At 39.9% G+C, this 23,935-nt stretch overlaps 1 protein-coding gene across 1 annotated transcript in view; it reads right to left on the bottom strand.

Annotated features, from left to right (window-relative positions):
* CD180 (CD180 molecule) overlaps positions 1-23,935 on the bottom strand; it is a 40,154-nt gene that overhangs the window by 5,230 nt on the left and 10,989 nt on the right. Inside the window, exon 2 of the mRNA XM_044657714.1 lies at positions 512-678. Coding sequence (XP_044513649.1) covers positions 512-678 — 167 coding nt within the window. The remainder of the gene's footprint in view (positions 1-511; positions 679-23,935) is intronic.

The raw sequence follows: 23,935 nt of genomic DNA, 5'->3' as shown, positions 1-23,935 counted from the left end.
TAACCTCTGTTTGCTTGGTTTCCTCATCTATAAAATGAGCTGGAGAAGGAAATGGCAAACCACTCCAGCATCTTTGCCAAGAAAACCCCAGTAGATCACAAAGAGTCAGACATTACTGAAAGGACTGAACAACACTGGTTACCTAAGACATAAGAGGCAATAAATGTAGGGCAGCTGGGTGGCTCATTGGATAGAGAGTCAGGCCTGGATATGAGAAGTCCTGGATTCAAATCTAGCCTCAGACCCTTCCTAGCTGTGTGACTCTGGACAAGTAACTTAACTCCAATTGCCTAGCCCTTACCCCTCTTCTGCCTTAGAACCAAATATTCAATGTCAGTTCTAATACAGAAGGGAAGGATTGGTTATACAGCTAGTATCTGCAAAGGGTGGGACTGAAAGTCAGATCTTGCTGACGTTAGTGCTAGTGATTTAGCTGCTACTTTATGTGGCCTCTCAAGACATATACAGTTTCCATTAAAACACTGGTCATTCAGGGAAAAAGTGTACTTACCTGGTTAAATCCAAGTAGACAAGGTCTCTGAGCCTGCTGAAAGTTGAGTTTTGGAGGTCAGGTAGAAAGTTAAAACAGAAGTCAAGAAATTTTGTGGTAAATGGAAGACTTTCAGGGATCTCTTTAAGTCCCAGGTCTCCACAGTTGTAGGTTACGTTGGCTGTGACCTGTTAGAAGAAAGAAGAAGTCTCAATGTTTGAGTCAGAGGACCCAAATTCTATGATTATACAGATAGTGCTTTTTCCAGGATACTATGACATCTTCTAATCAGGAAGTTGGGAAGAGTCATTTGCATTCTGCCCAGGTTACATTTAATATTTAGTAATTAATAATTATGTTTAGTTGTTTTCAGTCATGTCTGACTCTTCTTTTTAAAAATTATTTATTATGGTTCCATGATTCATGATTACCCCCCCAATCTTTCCTCCCTCTTCCCGGCACTGGCAAGCAATTCCATTGGGTTATACATGTATCATTGTTCAAAACTTATTTCCATGTTACTCATATTTGCAGTAAAGTGATCTTTTAAAGTCAATATCCCCAATCATATCCCCATCGAACCACATGATCGATCATGCGTTTTTCTTCTGTGTTTTTACTCCCACAGTTCTTTCTCTGGATGTGGATAGAAATTCTTTCTGGATTGTCCTGCATGTCTGACTCTTCTGACCCAACAAGGTTGTTTTTGTTTTGTTTTTTTAAACTCTTACCTTTCATCTTAGAATCAATACTATGTATTGGTTCCAAGGCAGAAAAGTGGTAAGGGCTAGGCAATGGGGGTTAGGTGAACATGTGGGGTTTTCTTGACAAAAATACTGGAGTGTTTTGTCATTTCCTTCTCCAGCTAAGTGATTAATCATAGGAACATAGATTTAGAGGAGAAAGCAAAGTGAGTGGCCATGTAACCCAAACCCTTCATTTTATAGATAAGGAAACTGAGGCCAATTCCACTGAGAATCTCCTCATCACATGAATTATATGTTTAAGTCCCAGACACAATCAAAATAGAACAATTTTGTGATTTAAGCATCAATAAAAATGATGTGTCTGCCCCGGCACATGTGTTTAAAAGTATGTCCCCCACATACTGTACTAATGATTCTGCATCTTGAAGTCTTCATTCTCTCTCACTGCCATGTCCAAACAATTGCCAAGACAAGTCAATTCTACCTGCTTAATATCCTTCATATATGCTCCCTTCTTGCTACTTGGAAGCCAGTGCTCTAGTTCAAGCCCTTATCACATCTCACAGGGACTATTACCATCAGCTCCTAATTGGGTTTTCTCTTATCAGATCTGGCCTGCCTTCAGTCTCTCCTCCATGTAGTTGCCAAATTTCTATTCCTAAAGAATAGATATAAACATTTCACACTCTTACTCAAAAATCTGCAGTGGCTCCCAATGCCTCTATAAAATACGAATAAACACAAAATATATAATGTAATGAGTAAACACATTTGTATAAATACAAATTCTGTTGGTATTTAAAATTTTAAATCAGACTTCAGGGGCAACTCAGTGGCATAGAGGGATAGAGTAGTGGATCTGGAGTGAGGAAGACTCATCTTCTTCAGTTCAAATCTGACCTCAGATACTTACTAGCTATGTGACTCTGGACAAGTCACTCAATCTTACTTTTTAAAAAATCATTTATTAATATTCATTTTTAACATGGTTACATGATTCAAGCTCCTACTTTCCCCTTCACCCCCCACTGCCCCCCCCCACCCATAGCTGACGCACATTTCCACTGGTTTTAACATGTGTCCTTGTTCAAGACCTATTTCCAAATTGTTGATATTTGCATTGGTGTGGTAGTTTCGAGTCCACATCCCTAATCATGTCCTCCTCAGCCCATGCGTTCAAGCATTCATTTTTCTTATATGTTTCCTCTCCTGCAGTCCTTCCTCTGAATGTGGGTAGAGTCTTTACCATAAATCCCTCAGAGCTGTCCTGTGTCATTGCTTTTTGCTGGTACAGAAGTCCATTGCATTCAATTTTACCATAGTATATCAGTCACTGTGTACAATGTTCTTCTGGCTCTGCTCCTTTCGCTCTGCATCTGTTCCCGGAGGTCTCTCCAGTTCGCCTGGAACTCCTCCAGTTTATTATTCCTCTTAGCACAATAGTATTCCATCACCAGCATATACCACAATTTGTTCAGCCATTCCCCAATTGAAGGACATCCCCTCCTTTTCCAATTTGTTGCCACCACAAAAAGTGCAGCTATAAATATTTTCGTACAAGTCTGTTTATCTATGATCTCTTTGGGGTACAAACCCAGCAATGGTATGGCTGGATCAAAGGGCAGGCATTCTTTTATAGCCCTTTGAGCATAGTTCCAAATTGCCAGCCAGAATGGCTGGATCATTTCACAGCTCCACCAGCAATGCATTAATGTCCCAATTTTGCCACATCCCCTCCAACATTCATTACTCTCCCCTTCTTTCATTTTAGCCAATCTGCTAGGTATGAGGTGGTACCTCAGAGTTGTTTTGATTTGCATTTCTCTAATTATTAGAGATTTAGAGCATTTTCTCATGTGCTTATTGATACTTTTGATTTCTTTACCTGAGAATTGCCTATTCATGTCTCTTGCCCATTTATCAATTGGGGAATGGTTTGATTTTTTATACAATTGATTTAACTCCTTGTATATTTGAGTAATTAGACCCCTGTCAGAGTTTTTTGTTATAAAGATTTTTCCCCAATTTGTTGTTTCCCTTCTGATTTTGACTACATTGTTTTTGTTTGTACCAAAGCTTTTTAGCTTAATATAATCAAAACCATTTAATTTACATTTTGTAATTTTCTCTAACTCTTGCTTGGTTTTAAAATCTTTCCTTTCCCAGAGATCTGACAGGTATACTATTTTGTGTTCACTTAACTTATTTATAGTTTCCCTCTTTATGTTCAAGTCATTCACCCATTCTGAATTTATCTTGCTGTAGGGTGTGAGATGTTGATCTAAACCTAATCTCTCCCATATTGTTTTCCAAATTTCCCAGCAGTTTTTGTCAAATAGTGGATTCATGTCCCAAAAGTTGGGCTCTTTGGGTTTATCATATACTGTCTTGCTGATGTCATTAACCCCAAGTCTATTCCACTGATCCTCCCTTCTATCTCTTAGCCAGTTTTGATGACTGCTGCTTTATAGTATAGTTTAATATCTAGTACTGCTAGGCCCCCTTCTTTTGCATTTTTCCCATTATTTCCCTTGATATTCTTGATCTTTTGTTATTCCAAATGAACTTTGTTATAGTTTTTCCTAATTCAGTAAAGAAGTTTTTTGGTAGTTTGATAGGTATAGCGCTAAATAGATAAATTAATTTGGGTAGAATGTTCATTTTTATTATGTTAGCACGTTCTATCCATGAACAATTAATGGCTTTCCAATTGTTGAGATCCAGTTTTATTTGTTTGGAAAGTGTTTTGTAGTTGTTTTCATATAATTGCTGTGTTTGTTTTGGTAGATAGATTCCCAAGTATTTTATATTGTCTAGGGTGATTTTAAGTGGTGTTTCTCTTTCTACCTCTTGGCTGCTGTGATGTGTTGGAAATATATAGAAATGCTGATGATGTATGTGCATTTATTTTGTATCCTGCAACTTTGCTAAAGTTGTTGATTATTTCTACCAGCTTCTTAGTTGATTCTCTAGGATTTTTTTAAGTATACCATCATATCATCTGCAAAGAGTGATAGCTTAGTCTCCTCATTGCCTATTTTGATACCTTCAATTTCTTTTTCTTCTCTAATTGCTACTGCTAGTGTTTCTAGTACTATGTTGAATAATAGAGGTGATAACGGGCATCCTTGTTTCACTCCTGATCTTATTGGGAAGGCTTCTAATTTATCCCCATTGCATATAATGCTTGTTGATGGTTTTAGGTATATACTGTTTATTATTTTTAGGAAGGGTCCTTCTATTCCTATACTTTTCAATGTTTTCAATAGGAATGGATGCTGTATTTTGTCAAAGGCTTTTTCAGCATCTATTGAGATAATCATGTGATTTTTTTTGTTAGACTGTTGATATGGTCAATTATGTGGATGGTTTTCCTAATGTTGAACCATCCTTGCATTCCTGGTATAAATCCCACCTGATCAGGGTGGATGATCTTCTTAATTATTTGCTGGAGTCTCTTTGCTAATATTCTATTTAAGATTTTTGCATCTATGTTCATTAGGGAGATTGGTCTATAGTTTTCTTTCTCTGTTTTTGGTCTAACTGGCTTTGGAATCAGTACCATATTTGTGTCATAAAAGGAATTTGGTAGGACTCCCCCTTTGCTTATCATATGAAATAATTCGTATAGTATTGGGATTAGCTGCTCTTTGAATGTCTGATAGAATTCACTTGTGAATCCATCAGGCCCTGGTGATTTTTTCTTAGGGAGTTCTTTGATGGCTTGTTCAATTTCTATTTCTGATATGGGATTATTTAGGTATTCTATTTCTTCTGCTGTTAATCTAGGCAATTTATATTTTTGTAAATATTCATCCATATCTCCTAAATTGTTATATTTATTGCCATATAATTGGGTGAAATAATTTTTAATGATTGCCTTAATTTTCCCTTCATTAGAGGTGAGGTCTCCCTTTTCATCTTTAATACTGTCAATGTGGTTTTCTTCTTTCCTTTTTCTTATTAGATTGACCAGTACTTTGTCTATTTTATTTGTTTTTTCAAAATACCAGCTTCTAGTCTTATTTAATTCAATAGTTATTTTACTTTTGATTTTATTAATTTCTCCATTAATTTTTAGTATTTCTAATTTAGTTTTCATCTGGGGGGGTTTAATTTGCTCTCTTTCTAATTTTTTGAGTTGCATACCCAATTCATTAATCTCTGCCCTCCTTAATTTGTTAATATATGCACTCAAGGATATAAATTTCCCCTTGAGTACTGCCTTGGCTGCATCCCACAGAGTTTGGTAGGATGTCTCATCATTGTCATTCTCTTCAATGAAATTGTTGATTGTTTCTATGATTTCTTCTTTGACAAATTGGTTTTGGAGAATCATATTGTTTAATTTCCAATTGGTTTTTGATTTGCCTGTCCAGGTGCCCTTACTAATTATTATTTTTATTGCATTATGATCTGAGAAGGTTACATTTATTATTTCTGCTCTTTTGCATTTGTTTGCAATGTTTCTATGCCCTATTACATGGTCAATCTTTGTGAATGTACCATGTACAGCTGAAAAGAAGGTATATTCCTTTTTCTTCCTATTTATTTTTCTCCACATATCAATTAAATCTAATTTTTCTAGGACTTCATTCACCTCTCTTACCTCTTTCTCATTTATTTTTTGGTTTGATTTATCTAGATCTGAAAGAGGAATATTTAGATCTCCCACTATTATGGTTTTACTATCTATTTCCTTCTTGAGCTCTGCCAGTTTCTCCTTTATGAATTTGGATGCTATACCACTTGGTGCATATATATTGAGCAGTGTTATTTCCTCATTGTTTATACTGCCTTTAATCAGGATGTAATGTCCTTCCTTGTCTTTTTTAATCATATCTATTTTTACTTTGGCTTTGTCAGAAATCATAATAGCCACTCCTGCCTTCTTTTTCTCATTTGATGCCCAAAAGATTTTGCTCAAGTCCTTAACCTTAAACTTGTGTATGTCTACCCACCTCATATGTGTTTCTTGTAGACAACATATGGTGGGATTTTGGTTTCTGATCCACTCTGCTATTTGCTTCCGTTTTATGATCAAGTTCATCCCATTCACATTCAGAGTTATAATTATCAGTTGTGCATTCACTGACATTTTTTTTATCCTCCCTTAGACCCACCCCTTCTTCTTACACTATTTTCTTTTAAACCAGTAGTTTGCTTTGAACCTGGTATCCCTTATCCCCTCCCTTGATTGACTTCACTTTCTTCCCCCTCCTTTGTTATTCTCCTCTTTTTGTTTTTAAAGGCCTATTGAATTCCCTCTCCCTTCTTCTCCCCTCCCTTTTTTGACCTCCCCACTTCCCTGTTCCCTTTGGTTTATCCCTTCTGACTTTCTCAGTAGGGTTAGATAGAGTTTTTTATCCCAATGGATAATAAAGCTACTCTTCTCTCTCCGGGTTAATTACACTGAGAGTAAGGTTTGATTATTACCTCTTAATGCTCTCTTCCTCTCCTTCTTATAATAGTATTTATCCCCTCCCCTTCCCATGCCCTCTTTGTGTGTAATAGAATATCCTATTTTTCTTATTTACTCACATTTCTCTTGGTGTCCACTACTATCCCCCTCCCTTTCCTACCTCCCATGTCATCTTAGACCATTTAGTATCCTGTCCTCTCCCTATGAATTATTCTTCTGGTTGCTATAATAGTGAATATTATAATAGTGAATAGAGTTCACTACAGAGAATTATACATAGCATTTCTCCACATAGTAATACAGATAATTAGATCTTATTTAAGCCCTTAAAGAGTCAAATTTTAAAAATTATGAGTTTTCTTTCTTTTCCCTCTGTTTCTTATTTACCTTTTCATGTTTCTCTTAATTTTTGTAGTTGGATATCAAACTTTCCATTTAGTCCTGGTCTCTTTTGTGCAAAAACTTGGAAATCTTCAATTTTGTTGAATGCCCATACTTTCCCCTGGAAGTATATAGTCAGTTTTGATGGGTAGTTGATCTGTGGCTGAAGGTCCAGCTCTCTTGCCTTTCTGAATATCGTATTCCAAGCCTTGTGGTCTTTTAGCGTGGAGGCTGCCAGATCCTGTGTGATCCTGATTGGTGCTCCTTGATATTTGAATTGTCTCTTTCTGGCTTCTTGTAAGATTTTTTCTTTTATTTGAAAGCTCTTGAATTTGACTATTATATTCCTGGGTGTTGACTTTTCTGGGTCCAGTGTAGAGGGTGATCTGTGGATCCTTTCACCGTCTATATTGCCCTCTTTTTGTAGGACTTCAGGGCAATTTTGCTGAATAATTTCTTTAAGTATGGAGTCTAAGTTTCTATTAATTTCTGCTTTTTCTTAAAGACCAATGATTTCTCATTGAGATATTTCATGTTTCCTTCTATTTTATCAGTCTTTTGACTTTGTTTTATTTGTTCTTGTTGTCTTGAGAGATCATTGGCTTCTAATTGCTCAATTCTAGCCTTTAGGGACTGGTTTTCCTTTTCAACCTGGTCCTTTCTGGTCTTCAGTTGGCTTGCCTCACTTTCCAATTGTGAAATTCTGCCTTTTAAACTGTTATTTTCTTGCCAGATCTCTTCCATCTTCCTCAACATCTCATTTTTGAACTCTTCAATAACTTGTGAGTAGTTTTCATTGTTTTGGGAAGGTTTGGATACTTGTTTGTCCTCCTCTGTTGTCTGGATTTTCTTTGTGTAAAAGTTGTCAAGTGTTCCAGAGTTTTTCTTGATAATCTTTTTGTTCTGGGGTTCTCGGCTTGCCATTGTTAGCCCCGCCCCTTTTCAGCTTTGTCTTCACACTCAGACTGCACTTTCTGAGCTCTCAAGGGCTCTGGTCTCCTTGTCCTTGGGGCCAAGCCTCCTGGTCATCCCCGGTCTGCCACTCTGTCTGAGGCTCCTTCAGCAGTCTCAGAGGTTGCTTCCACAGCCTCGCTCCCGTCTGCACCGAGTCCTTACTCAAGGTCCAAGCCTGCGCTCAAGATCTTTGTCCAAGCCTAGGGCACTGCCTTCACCGGCACAGAAGCTCGGGAAAGTCCGTGAGCTTGAGATCTCTGTCCGCGCCTAGGGCAATGTCCCCACCCGCGCAGAAGCTTGGGAAAGTCCGTGCGAGTTCTTTAGTCTCTTGGGGTCCTACGTCCTGCAGCTCTCAGGTACAAGCCCTGGAGCTTCCAGTGACTCACTGGTTGCCCCAATCCTGCTTTCACTCTTGTGCATTGGCCTTGGCGCTGTGCGTGGTGTGGGGGGTGGTGGAGGGGCTTCTTCCTCTCGTGTTTTAGTGAGAGCTGTTTCACCCCTTCACAGCGTGGAAATGCCCCGATTCTGCATACCTTCAATGCTGTGCCCCGTTGTGGGGTTCCTTCGTTTGTCTGGATTCCTTTTTATGTCCCCTTGAGGAGTCCTGTATGCTTCGGTTAGGAGAGATAGAGCAACTGCTCCTTACTCTGCTGCCATCTTCACTCAATCTTATTTGCCTTAGTTTCATCATTTGTCAAATGAACAGGGGAAGGAAATGGCACAACACTCCAATATCTTTGCAGAGAAAACTCCAAATGGTGTCACAAAGTATCATACACAACTGAAAAGACTGAACAACCATCTGGCTACAATGCTGATTATATGATACTTTCCCTCAGAAACTATGCTTTAGCCAAATTAATTTTCTTGCTTTATTTTAAACATATGATATTTTATTTCCTGCCTTTGTATTTTTGTCTAGGTTGCCCCCCCCCATTCCTGGAATACTCTCCCTCCTCTCTCTTGGTCCCCCTGGGAACCCCTATCTCACCTCAAAGCTCAGTTTGAGCCCTACCTCCTATAAGAGGCAGTGCTCTTCCCTGGAAATTCCCTTTATTACTTTGCATTTGTTTTGGATATTTTGTATTTACTTCTCTGGGTATATGTTATTTCCACTCAGTAGGAAATAAAGTCTCTGATGGGAGGGATTTTCATTTTTTGTCTTTGTATCCCCAGAACCTAGGTGCTTGATAAAATGAAGGATGAATTGGGCTGAATTGACTTCAATCCATAAACTGAATTTGGGACCCATAGAATCCCAAAGGTCTAGAGTCCTAGTCAGGAGGGGTAGAGAAAGAAGAGAGAAAATATCAGAGAGTATGTGGCAAAAAAAAAAGACTTGGATCAGGTCTTCCTAATTGCAAGGGCAACTCTTGGTCTTCTACACTTGTCTGAGGGAGCATAAACTTAGAATTGGAAAGGAACATAGAGACGTTCAAATCCAGTCCCTTCATTTTATAGATGAGGAAGCTGAGGCACAGATTAGTTAAGTGACTTGTCCAAGATTTCACAACCAGTGAAACAAGTGACTGAGATGAGATTTGAACTTACTTAACTCCAAAGCCACCATTGTATGCATTAAGTCATGCTATTTTCATTCTGACATGACCAAAATAAGAATTATAATGCTTTTACTTAAAATCATTTTCCAAATGAATAAGATTGCCACTCCCATTTTCTCTTCTTATTCCTTCCCTATTTTTCTTTGTCCCATGTAAAATCTCATTTGTCATTTAATTCCATTCTCTCTTCTTCTGTATATGGTAATTACCACTCTTGATTCCTGGACACATACATACATACATAATTATTTCCCACTTTATTTGCAGAAAAACAATGCAGCCCAGAGGCTATAATGACTGACCTAGAAGTCAGGAAGGGTAGCTAGGTAGAATGGGTAGAGCCTGGAGTCAGGAAGCTCTAGTTGTGTGACCCTGGTCAAGTCTCCTTACTTCTAGGTCTCCCTAAGTTTCCTTATCTCTAAAATGAGCTGGAGAGGGAAATGGCAAACCACTCCCATATCTTTTCCAAGAAAACCCCAAATGGGGTCAAAAAGAATCAGACATGGTTGAAAAATGATTGAACAAAAAAAAAAAAAACAGCTGCTACAAAGAAGGCAAAATGACTAGAATCAGGTTCCACTTCTGAGCTATCCTGGCTTTATGATTCCAAAGAAGTCATTGACTATCTGCCCCCAGGTAGAACTAATTCTCTAAATTATAAATTACTCAACAGTTGCTATTGTACATTGGTGAAGGGAGTCTTCCCACATAGGAGCTGAAACCACAGGTTCATCCTACCTCCACAAACACACACATGCACACACACACACACACACACACTCATCCCACATAGGAGCTGAAATGACAGGTTCATCCTACCTCCCCATACACACACACACACACACACACACACACACACACACACACACACACTCATGCCAGAGATACTGAAGACCAAAAATAATGTCTCCAGGTCAGAGGTCTTGTGCTAATCTGATTAGAACTTGACCTCAAGACTATCCTCAGTCCATTCAGTCCAGTCCAGTTCAATCCAGTCCAGTCCAGTCCTGGAATACTGAGATAGATGTTGGTGGTACATGTATTCTATCCTATCCCATGTTTTGGAGGTTTGGGTGGGGTGGGGGGATAGTACATCCTTTGAAGCAGAGCCAAGTAAATAAGCTACTAAGCACCTGATTCAAACTCAAATCTTCTTGATTCCAGATCAGGGGCTACCTAGCTGCCCTAAACAAGCACAGTTAGAGACAGGCAAAGCAAAATGTGAAATTACAAGACTAGAGATAAGTGGGACAGTTCACCTAAAGGAAGGTGAGGCGGAGAAAGCCCATGTGTGAGGCCTCCCTGCTCAGATGAGAGGCAAGCAGGGATGGAGCCAAGATGGTGGACTAGCAACAGAGAAAGCTGGAACCACTTTGAGAATCCTCTCAAACCAACATTTTATTTTTATAAAACCCTTACCTTCCGTCTTGGAGTCAATACTGTGTATTGGCTCCAAGGCAGAAGAGTGGTAAGGGTAGGCAATGGAGGTTAAGTGACTTGCCCAGGGTCACACAGCTGGGAAGTGTCTGAGGCTGGATTTGAACCTAGGACCTCCCGTCTCTAGGCTTAGCTCTCAATCCACTGAGCTATCCAGCTGCCCCTTCAAACCAACTTTTAAACGGCACCTCAAAATGCATACTGGAGTCAGAACCAACAAGGTAAAGGAGTGAAGTCATTCTCCTGTAGAAAACAACTGAAAGGTAGGCAGAGAAGGCCTATTTCATGAGCTAAAAGTGAGGAAGTAGAAGCAAAGCTGTGCACAGAGGAATGCAAGCTGCCCACCTACCACCTACTGCACCAAGTTTTAAACCTGGGCACAAGCCAAATTTGAGACCCTGGCACCTGCCTAAGCCAACAGCAGAGCACCCCCATGCTCACCCCCTTGAAGTCCTAAGCCCTGGTACTAGCCTAATGTGAGGCCCCAAGTCCATGGTGTTTGGCCTGTTCAAGTCTGTGGTGAAGCCCCTAGCCCTAGAGCAAGGTAGCTCATGGTGTTCTGAGCCTTTCAAGGCATCAGCAGCCCCTAGAGGAGATTGAATCAGCAGCAAGAGGTGACTTTCAGAGCTCTCAGCTCGCAGGTTATCATCCCACCTTGGAAGAATTAAAACTTGCAGAAAACCCAGAAATAGCCCTAAGGAAGAAATGAATGGAGCTTAAGAGTACACTGTCTAATATGAAAACAGAGTCTACCTTAAAGATAAAGTAAAAGTTAAAAAAAAGAAAAGAAGACTGGGAAAATGGGAAAACGGTAAAAGAAATGCCTAACCAGTGAAAAATTTTATGGAGATAAAGAAGAGCAATGCACAGACTCAGTAAGGGATAGTGAGAGCAAAGCAGCCAGGTGATAAACTTCAAAGGAAAATGGGCATTAGTCTCAGGCACTAGAAGAACTTAAAAAAGAAATTTAAAAACTAAATAAGAGAGACAGAAGAAAAAAGGGGAAAAGAAATGAAAGTAATATAAAAAGAAAATAGCTTAAAAAGCAGAATTAGGCAAATGGAAAAAGAGGCACAAAAATCCAATAAAGAAAATTTTTTTTAAAAAGTAAGATTGACCAAATGGAAAAGGAAATTCAAAAGGTCACAGAAGTAAATAATTTTGTAAAAATTGGGCAAATAGAAGCTAGTAACTTCATGAGATATCAAGAAACAATAAAACAAAATCAAAAGGATGGAAAAATTGAAGAAAATATGAAATATCTCATTGAAAAAACAACTGATTTGGAAATTAGATTCAGGAGAGACAATCTAAGAATTATTGGACTACCTAATGATCAGATAAGAGGCAAGCAGATGATGCCAGAGGAGCCAACCGAAGGCAAAGCTACAGTTGAGACTGATCAGCTCATCCCAGAGGGAGACCTGTTGCTTCAGGGAGAGGGAGGGAGGGAGAGAACAGGCATTTAGGAAGCTCCTATTCTGTGCCTGTCCTAATGCTAAGCACTTTGCAAATATCTCATTTGCTCCTCACAACCATGCTGGAGAGTAAGTGGTATTATTATCATCTCCATTTGACAGTTGAGGAAACTGAAGCAGATAGAAGTTAAATAACTTGTCTAAGTCACACAGCTGCTAAGTATCTAAGTCTGGATCTGAATTTAGGTTTTCCTGACTCAAGGCCCAGCATTCTATACATTCTATATTCTGTACCACTTTCACTCTAGCCTACAGAGAGCTGATCTTGGAGTCAGAGCAACTAGATTTAAATCTTGTCTTGCTGATTACCATTAAAAAAAACCCAAAAACTTTACCTTCTAGAATCAATACTGTGTATTGGTTCTAAGGCAGAAGAATGGTAAGGGTTAGGCAATGGGGGTTAAATGACTTGCCCAGTGTCACACAACTAAGAAGTGTCTGAGTCCAGATTTGAACTTAAGACTTCCTGTCTCCAGACCTGGCTCTCAATTCAAGTCACCTACCTGTCTCTAGGTCTATCTTAACATAAAAAGAAAAATATGAACATTTATCACCTGGACACTGGCTTTTTAGAGATTCAAAGTTCAACTCCTATTAGCCTCAACATCAGTATTGGCATAGAAATCCATAATCCGACAATCCTAGTATTTCTCTTTTTCTTCCATCCTTCCCTTCTTCCTCCTGCCCTCTTAACTCTCTCTCCCCCTCTTTATCCTTTTCCCTCTTCCCCTTCATTCCCCTCTTTTTCACCATGATATGAGCTGATGAGTTGCAGGTAGTAGAGGAAAGAGTTAAGAAGCTAACTGGCTCACAGCATCCATATCCCCCATTGAGCATTACCAGACCAAACAATGACCTGCTCCAGCTTCCTGTTCCCCTGGGCTTCAGACCAGCATTTCCCCCATGAAAATCTTGAGATTACTCATACCCTGAATGCATGAGCTTTTACTGGAGAGACCAGGTCTGCCATGCTAATTGCCTGACAGTGAATCTCACTCTTAGGGGTTCCTGCTTATCTGGGCACCTTTACCCTGGGAAATGAGTGCGCTCATAGAAAAGAAGTTAGATTTTCTTCCTAATCACATGGTGAGATGGCTGCATTATAACTGTCATTAATGAAAATTGTATATTTATATCTATTTGTAATTCATTTATCGTCGTACACAGACCCCCTCCCATCCCCCTGGTCCTCTAGGGAACTCCACAAACTCTCACCCTGTTTCTGAAATGCATACTTTGCATTTCAAACTCTGATTTGGCTGAGTGAGTGCTGGGAGGCAACACATGTGGGTAGCAGCTCCCAGGTGCCACTCTTGCATGCACAGGGAGCCCTGTAACTGTTGATGATACACAGCTGCTGCCCCAGCTGTGCTGCCTTAGTTCCCAGTGCCCCTACCCAATGAGGGGTGCTCTTGGGCCCTCACTCTGGTGCCTCAGCTGGAAGCACTGATACCCTGATACACAGGAGCAGGAAAAGGTATGGCAGTATTTTTCTGATCTCCTTTTGGCCTTGCAGCTGTAGGCTTTAAGGAAGCAACAATTTCCTTCTCCTCTTGAATTTGTAAAGGCTCCAGGGCCTAAATAGCTCTAAACCTAATCCTTCTCTGAACTAAAAAAACTAAGTCTTTTATGGCATTAATGGGATCCAGAGAGGGGAGCCTGGAAGACTTGCCTAGATCTCCAATGGGGTCAACAAGAGTCCTCGGTACACTGGAGACTGTGACCAAGTAGTCAAGAGAAGCCCCCATCCATATCCAAGCCTACAAAGAAGGCAGATTAGACTCAGCTTCTTAAGGATATTAGAGCAATGGGGAGTAATAGGAAGTACATAGAGATATGCAACTGAATGAAATTAAATCCAAGTAACTGAAAAATACCCCAATTTAGCAGTTTTTCCCCCTCCCTTTGTACTCTCTTTACCTTTTGCCTTAGAATCAATACTAAATATCAGTTTCAAGGCAGAAAAGCAGTATAGGCTAGGCAATGAGGGTTAAGTGAATTGTGCAGGGTTACATGCCTAGTTAAGTGTCTGCAGTCATATTTGAAACCAGGACTTCCTGTCTAAAGGCTTGGCTCTCTTTCCACTGAGCCACCTAGCTGCCCCCCTTGGACTCATTTTGAAAGGGAGAAAAAGAAATGTCATGCAATCATGTAGGGCAATGATTCCCAAAGTGGGCGCCACCACCCCCTGGTGGGTGCTGCAGCGATCCAGCGAGGCAGTGATGGCCATAGGTGCATTTATCTTTCCTATTAATTGCTATTAAAATTAAAAAAATAATTTCCAGGGGTCAAAGTAATATTTTTTCTGGAAAGGGGGCGGTAAGCCAAAAAAGTTTGGGAACCACTGATGTAGGGTATCCTACATCTAGAGTTAGATAGGACCTAAGACCATCTAGTCTAAAACCATCATTTTACAGATAAGGAAATGGCCTCAGGGGAGATAAGTGAGTTGCCAAGGTCACCATAACAGGATCTTGGGATTGTAGAACTGAAACATGCAACCCAATAACCTCATTAAAAAAAAAAATGAACTGACCCAAAGTCACACAGGGATTAAACATGATTGCTATATCAGATTCTACCTTTTCTGATTCCAAATCCAGTTTGCAGACCACTATACCCAAACAGGCTAAAGGATAGGAATAGCAAAAATATATAAGCAATGCTCTGCCACTGGACATGATGTAGGAGAATACCACATTAGACTGTTAGTCAGAAGATCTGGATTTGAGTCCTATCCTGGCTCTTATAGTTACTGACCATATGGCTCTGGACAGAAAAGATGTTTAACCTGCCTACAGTCTCTGGACCACATCTATAACAATGCCAGCCTTAAGTGGTGGCTTGTGAGCTGTGGTTTGGAGAGGATTTTTACCCACAAAGTACCTAGAACCTGAAGTAGCACAGAATTGAGAGCCCAGAATTAGTCTCTCATATTACATTATAGTCCCAAGTGGTATGGTCCACTTAGTTTTGCATGTTTCCGTGGTTACCCATATAGTTGTTTCACAAATTCATGACTGTAAGTAATAAAATGAGTAAGTAGAGGCTTAAGCTAATCAATTTGAAAAGACATTTTAAAACAGAACTACAAAAACATTAGCTAGAGCTTAGTGTGCATAATTATTGGACCTCTGAACTGTAGCAATTTTTTCTTACCCATTGTTCTTTAGTAGCCTGAAGATTGATCCTCTGCTGTTTCTGAACCACTTCTCAGATTACCTTCAACCAGTCTGTATCACTCAGTTATTGACATATCTTCTGTTCTATTATAATGTGAGCTTCTTGAAGGCTGGGACCATATTTTATTTCTTTTTATTTCTAGTGCTTAGCACCCAGGACGCCCTTTGGTATAAGTTTAATAAATGTTTGTTGACTGTCAGACTTTGCACCTTCACAAATATGGTGGTCATAAGAACAACTCACATGTCCATAGGAAATAGTCTCTTTGCTTTGGGTATCCCAAGTCCCCATGCCCTTAGGGCTAAGAACCAAGAGCCAAGAGTGGTTCTGCTTTTAACTGCCAGGTGATGGAGGCCAGCCCAATGCAGCTCTAAGAGAGAAAAAGAGGCTGGGATACAAGGTTTGGGCAGGGTGGGATTGGGGTGTTTATACTACCCAGAGGTTCTAAGTTTGATATATTGATGGAGAAAAGTTTGTGTTCTCAAGGAGCACCTGTTTTTATTTTATTTACATCTGGTGAGTTGTAATATTTCTTTGGGATTGGGCAGTTATTAATTTTAAGGAAATGATTTTGGTCTAAAATATTGCCAATTCTTCATGTATAACAACCACTCTACCCCTCTTCCCATTTATTAGCCCTTCAATCCCTTGACCTTTCATGTTATTGGCCTGCTAACTTTCAGTTCTAAGTGATCACCACCACCAGATAGCTGTGTTCCTGTTTCCTGTCTGCCCAGAATCCTTGTGGAGAACAATGAAATCATCATGATTTCACTTGCTATAAATTTATGGAGTCTAACTTCATTGGAACCTTCTTGGTTGCAGGACAATCTTTCTTTTTTAACTCTCATTGATTTTTCTCTGTCATTCCCCACAGGGCCATTTCAAACCTTTTCCTCTCTCCTAAAATCTGTAGCATCCTTCACCCCTTCCACATACATCAGATGAACTAGACTTCTATTTTACTTAGAAGACTGAGGTCATCTAAAGTAAGCTTCCTCAACACTCCTACTCTGCAACTTAAAACTTTTGGGTTTCTTTACCCATTCATTCTCTCTTCCTTCCCTCTTATTTTAGGATGAAGAATCCCTATTCCTTGCCAAAGTTAATTCCTCTGTGTTTTTGATCTTAGCCATTCTGCCTACTCTTGAATTTTATTCACTGAATGACCAAATAAATTTTAGTATATAAATATGATAGTGGCATATGACTGCCTTGGGAGAAACAATGAAATGAAGACTATGAGTAAATATGAGAAGACTTATATAAATGAGAAGACTTATAAGATGTAAAATGAAGTAAACAGAACCAAGAAGAAAACCAAGCAAACAGAAAGAAAAACAATAATAATGGTTGTTCGATTTGAAAATGGAAACTGAAGGTCATAATGGGATTATAATAACTCTAAAAGAAGTTGTGAATGGGGAGCTCTGGATTTGAAATGCAACACGTGTTTTCTATTGGACTGGGTTCAATGTCTTGGTTAGATTTTTTCAGAACAGCTTTTTTCTCACTTGTTATTTGCTGGAAAGGATGGTTCCCTGGATGGAAGAGGGGGAGGGATATATTAGAAAATGAAGGCAAGAAAAAACAAAAAAAAATCATAGAGAAAGGAAATTTAATTTACATTTTATATTACTTCCTTATCACCCAGCCATTTTCTAAACTCTTTTAGTGCCAGAGTGAACTTACTATTGAAGTCATATATCTAATGCTGGAAGGTATTGTAGAGGTTGTCAATCCTCTCATTTATAGATGAGGAAATGGAGTCCTAAAGGGATCAAATGCTTTATTGAATATCATGCTGATGAAAAGTGGCCTAAGACCCCAGATCTTCTGACTCCAAATCCAGTGACCTCCCCACTGTCCTTTGCCCTATACTCCATGCCTCCAGATGTTTTCTCCATTATCTATTATATTTTTGATGTCCTTATTTTTGTCCATGATTTCATAATTTGCCCCATTTCCCAAAGGTGAAACTGGGGTATTGTCTCAGATTTTTCCTTTTTTTCTTTTATAAAATATAATATTTTCCCCAATTACATGTAAAAATAATTTTTAACATCCATTTTCTAAAAATTTGAGTTCTGAATTCTCTCCTCTCCTTTCTCTCCTCTCTTCTTCCCTCTTTAAGATGGCAAGCAATTTGATTGCCCAAGGTTATACTTGTGCAATCAGACAAAATGTATTTCCACATTGGTCATGTTGTAGAAGAAGACTCATTTTAAAAAAAGCCATGAAGAAAAATAGCATGCTTCAATCTGTATTCAGACTTCATCAATTCTTTCTCTGGAAGGAGAGAACATTTTTCATCATGGGTCCTTTGGAATTTTCCCTCTCTTTTAAAAACCACTTGTCAAGTCCCATGAATACTATGTTTACAGTCTCTTGAACTGGTCCCCACCTCTCTCTTCTGTTATTATCACCCCAAATTTCATTATTCCTGCAGCCATCTCCCCAGCTCAAGCCCCTATCATCTTTCACACTATTCTACTCTATGTTCAACTCAGCAAAACTGGGCTATGGCTCACATTGTTCCTCATCTCCATCTGTTGAAATCCTACTGAATTTTTGGCTTATCTTAAATGTCACATCCTTGGGAAGCTTTCCCTCATCCTCGTTTCAGATACTCACTAGCACCACTTTTATAGATCTGTCCTAGGTCATTTTATATTATTGGTATGTGATGTGATAATAAAACATGCGTATGGTGCTTTAAGGTTTACAAAATATTTTATATACTCTATCTCATTTTATTCTTAAAACAACCTTATGAGGTAGACAGAGTACTGCAGGTATGATCTCCATTCTACAGATGAGGAAACTGAGGCTTAGGGAAATTAATTGACATATCCATGATCACACAGATAGGAGGTATTGGAGGTAGAATTTAAACCCAGGTTTTTCTTATTCTGATTTCCATCTACCAGACTGTCCTGCTTTTCTATCTGATCATTTAACTCCCCTCCCCCCCGCCCCCAGTTAGATCATGCATTTTGTTGAGAAATGCTTATTTAAGCTTTGTATGTCTCTGAGGAAGTAGCAGCCTATGGTGGTTCTCAGAGAGCTGACTTTTTGGTTTAGTCAGAGATCTAGGTTTGAATCCTACCTCTGACACATAACTATGTGATCCTGAATAAGTCACCTGATTTCCAAGTTCCCAAGTCCTAAGAGTGTCCAGGACTCTAAATTGTTGAATAACTGCCGATTGACATTGGAGAAAGAGTTTTCTTTTTGAGAGGAAGGAAGGCACAAGCAACTCTGTGCTATTTTTGATTTTACAAATATTATCTCATTTGATCCTCACAACAATGCTGGGATGTAGGTGATATTTTTGTCATTCCAAGTTTACAGTTTAGAAACTGAGGCAAACTGGTTAAGTGACTTGATGGATCACTTGATCAGTAAATATTTGAGGTAGAATTAGAATTCAGATCTTTCTGACTCCAGGTCCAGCACTCTAGCCACTGTGCCACTTAACCAAAATCCCATGCCCAAACTACTTCTCTTTCCTTCCTCCCTAAACAAAACAAAATTCTCTCCCAGTACTTTGAATAGAGCAACTACAAGTATTCCTTCCACATCTCTTCTTTCCTCATCATGGTTTCAATATATGGCAGGCCAGAATAAGAAATTAAATGGGAGTTTGGGGAGAGTTTTGCAGAAGTTGCAAGAGAGTTGAAGGCCAACAGATGACATAGAAAAAAAGCTTAGAAACTCATTTTTCCTTAATGTTGACCTACAAAAAGCCTATGATCAATTTTTGACCCAAATTCTACAATAAGATACTGTAAACATCCCAAAAAAGAAAAAGAAAAATTCAGACTTCTCTGGTGTGAAGGGAGGGCCAAAAGTTTTTAATGTGGATTTTCTAGCTAGAAGGGGTGCTAAGTTTCTAATCCCTGAAATGTGGAAGGGATACTTGTTCAGTTCTTTTCAGTCAAATCTGACACTTCATGACTCCATTTGAGATTTTCTTGGCAAAGATACTGAAATGGTTTGTCATTTCCTTCTCTAGCTCATTTTACAAATAAGGAAACTGAGGCAAACAGAGCCACATAGTAAATGTCTAGACCAGATTTGAACTTAGGCTTTCCCGAATCCAGACCTGTCAATCTATCCACCTTGCCACCTCTCAGCTGGGTGGTAACAAAAGTGGAAAGTGCTGATGGATGATGATGCATGGATAAAAGGAGAGAACAGCCCTTGAGTAAAATTCAAAGGATGATAAATTGGAATGTGATTTCAACACGAGCAAGCAGAAAGAAAAGACAGATGGATCTAAAGAGAAGTTAGGAACAGAACAGAAGAAAAAAAGAAGCAAAATAAGGTTCTGATCGAAAAATGCAAATGAACCCCCATGGGGATTGACAATTGAAAATACAGATGCAGCACTTGGCGAATGAGTGATACTTTGGGTTTAAAAAAACAACAACAACTGTGATCTGAGATAATCTTGGAGAAACTAAGAGAGAGCAAAGTTCCTAGCTGCCTCTTGGTACCTAAGAGTACTGAGGTACACAGACAATGAAATACTCACTTGATGGATGGAAGGCAGGTTGCCATGGATACAGGGTGGCCCTGCCCATGGTGGGGAGGGCAGTCAGAACCTATCCTGCCAAAGGGCTAGACAACATCACATCTTGCTTACTCCAGTTCATTTCATTAGGAGCCAGAGCAAAGAGACCAAGTCAAGAGGGGACCCAGGGAGAACACACGAGAACGGAAAGAGGAAGTTCCCAGTTGTACTTAAAGGAGTTAAAGGGTGATAAACAGTAACTGGTAGCATTGCCAGTGGCTGACCAAAAGGCAGAAGTAACTTCTGTGGTTGGGTTTCTGCTTACATTTTCATTCTGTACCACTAACCTAAGTTTGACTGCTCTGGAAATCTGAGCACCTTTCCTGTCTGGCTTTCTGGGACTGGGATCCCTGCTTCCTTTGAGCGACAGAATGACCAAAGTGTTTTATTTTGGTCTTTACTGATGCACTGAGGTGGTGCCATATTGTTAGAGCACTAGGACTGGAGTCAAAAACACTGAATTTCTTCAGTTCAAATCTGACCTTGCATGCTTCCTAGCTGCCTGACCCTAGGCAAGTCCCTTAGCCTGGTTTGCCTCTCCTCCTAATACTTTCATTTTTAGAGGGCTAGTATCTGAATGTTCCAGATAATTTACCTTTCTATTAGCATCTCTGTTTAGATCTCTTGTGCATCCCTATTAAATTGTAAATCACTTCAGGGCAAGGACTGCCTTTTTTTCTTATTTGTATTCCCAGAGTATAGGGGCAGCTATGACAGAAGGAGAGACAGAGAGAGTCTATGAGGTGAGACTCTTCTAGCTCTCCCCTCCTGCCGAATATGCACTATGGAGACTTTAAGGGGGTGTCACCCCGAAACAGGGTGACCTGGATGGTCGTGCCCCCCACAGGAGTTGGGGTCGAGGTTTCCATATAAGAGGAGGTATGTGGTACCCCAATCCAATTCTGATTGAGGGCGGGGTTCACGCAAGCCTCCCCCGAGGTCAGTCAACTTCACAGAGGGTGGTCTGGTTTCAAGATGGAGGCAGCCAGACCAAGCTGTGATACCCCTCCCCCTCGTCTCTCAGGCACTCTGGAACTCTGACTAATGAATGTCTTTTATTAATATCAATATAGGGATTGGGGAAAGGGGTGAAGGGCAGAGGGATTTTGGGGTGCCCTCTTCTCTATTTCTATGGGGTCTGTCACTTGGGTGATAACCTTTAGGGTTCCCACTCCTAAGCATCTCCCCTTTGCCTCTTCTCTTTTTCTTTCTCTTTCTCTTTTTCTTTTTCTTTCTCTTTCTATCCTTTTCTGTAATTGCAAGTTAGACTGGAAAGGGTCTCTCAGCAAGATTGGATAATGGGGGATGGAGCCTAAGAGATTGCTCTCAAATGGAGTCCAAACATTTAGCTTACTCAACGATTGAAGTCTTGCTGGATGAGAAGTGATGGGATGCCTTTGAACAGGGAATTGGGGTTTCAGTGTCCAAAGAAAGATCCTCAGGAAGCCCTCAGGACTGGATTCGAGCTGAGATGTTCTCCTCCTCCCTCTGTCAGTCCTCTGCTGGAAGTCCTTTCTTCTCCTTCTCCTTCCCCTTCCTCCGGACCCTTACCCAGAATTCCCTCTTGTCTCAGCTGTCACCAATTATCACCAGTGGCCTTCTTCTGGCTCTTTTTGTCCCATTCCCCCATCCTTACATTAGGTAGCACCATGGATAGAGTACCAGGTCTGGAGTCAGAAGACTCATCTTTCTGAGTTCAAATCTAGACTCAGATACTTACTAGCTGTGTGACCCTGGGCAAATGACTTAATCCTGTTTGTCTCAATTTCTCATGTGTAAAATTATCTGGAAAAGAAAATGACAAACCACTCCATTATCTTTGCCAAGAAAACCCCAAATGGGGTCATGAAGAGTCAGACAAGACTGAAACATCTGAACAGCAATAAAATTCCCAGAGCTTAGAACAGTGACTGATATGGAGTAAGTGCTAAATAAATGTTGATTGAATTGAATGGAATTATCAAAAGACTTGTGCTCTTTAATGGGCAAATGTCAAAAAAAGAGGGTCCTGAGAGCATAGACTTGGGGTTGTATATAACAGTAAACCCTTAATAAGTGCTTATTGATGGGATTTGACTTGGAAGAGATTTCAGAAATGGACCATAAGTTCAACCTCTCATTTTATAATTGAGGAAACTGAGGCCCAGAGACTGGAAAATTATCCCTTCAAGGTCACAAATGTGGAAAGTAACAAAGCTGGCATTTGCACCTAGGTCTTCTGGCTCCAAAATCCAGCACTCTTTCTACTTCCTTAGGGGAAGGAGAGAGAAAAGGCTGGCCTTTGGAGGTGCCTAAAATCTCATTGTGAAAGCAGCTGTCTGGTTTTAGGCTGGCCATGCTTGGACAGAAGCAAGTCTGTTAATTCATTTGGACCCAGGAGGATAGGGCAGGGTGGTACGCATTTGATGCACCTTCACTTTGAACAATTATTAGATAGTTGAAAGGTTCACAAGGTTATTTGGGGGAATATTTAATACTGGACCATTTCTGAGGGTAGTTAGAGTGGGATTAGCCTGGATGACCTCCTATAAGTTTTCCTACTGCCTCTAGGATAAAGCATAAACTCCTCCATAGGATTTTTTAAAGCCCTTCACAATGCAGCTGCAACCTACCTTTCTGAGCTATCACTTACTCCACCTTCCAGCTAAACTGGTCTCCTTACTGTTTTCCCATCTCCCTATTCCAACTCCTGCCTCTCTCTAATTTTGGCAGAGACTTTACAGCATCTCATCCCCAGATGAAAGTTACTCTTTCTCCCCTTCAACCTCTTAGAAGCCTATGTTGCTGTTTAGTCATTTTTCAGTGACTTCATTTTGTATTTTATTGGCAAAGATATTGCAATTCTCTTCTCCAGCTCATTTTACAGATGAGGAAACTGAGGCATAGAGGGTTAAATGACTTACCTAGAGTCACACAGCCACTGTATGAGTCCAGATTTGAATTCAGGGACAGGAGTCTTTCTGGTTCTAAGTCCAGTGCTTTAGTTTTCTTCAAAGCTCAGCTCAGCCTACTCTTGGAGGAAGCCTTTCCTGCTCTTTCTTCCCTTTCCCCCTCAAGCCTAGTGATCGAGAGTCCTCTAATTAATTAGCTTTTATTAATTACCTTAAATTTATTTTTGGAAACCTTACCTTTCATCTTAGAATAAATACAGCGTATTGGTTCCAAGGCAAAAGAGTGATAAGGGCTAGGCAATTAGGATTAAATGACTTGCTCAGGGTCACACAGCTAGGAAGTGCCTGAGATTAGATTTGAGCAACTCCTGTCTCTGGCTACGGCTCTCACTCCCCTGAGCCACCTAGCTGCCCCTTATTTACTTATCTTTTATACTTTGTGTACCTCATCACTAGTAGAAAAAGAATATAATTGAGAGCAGGAATTTTATGAGATTTTTAGGGACCACACACTTCCTCTGTGCCTAGCACGATGTCTGGTATATATGTGTACAGATGGCACGGTGGATAGGGAGCTAGGACTGGAGTCAGGAAGACCCGAGTTCAAATCTGGCCTTAGACACTTGCTAGCTGGGAGAGCCTGGGCAAATTATTTAACCTTATTTGTCTCAGTTTCCTCATCTTTCAAAAGAAGTGGAGAAGGAAATGGCAAACCATCCCAGTATCATCCCAAATCATCCCAAAGTGGGTCACGGAGAGTCAGACACCAATGAAACAACTGAACAAGAAGTAATTAAGAAATGCTTGTTGAATTAAATTGAAATGAAACAAATCATGTAATATTGTAGTTA

This window comes from Gracilinanus agilis, chromosome 1 (genome assembly GCF_016433145.1).
Source record: "Gracilinanus agilis isolate LMUSP501 chromosome 1, AgileGrace, whole genome shotgun sequence".
NCBI classification, from domain to species: Eukaryota; Metazoa; Chordata; class Mammalia; order Didelphimorphia; family Didelphidae; genus Gracilinanus; species Gracilinanus agilis.
The sequence above is the reverse complement of the archived record's forward strand: the minus strand, read 5'-3'. Positions and strand labels throughout refer to the sequence as shown.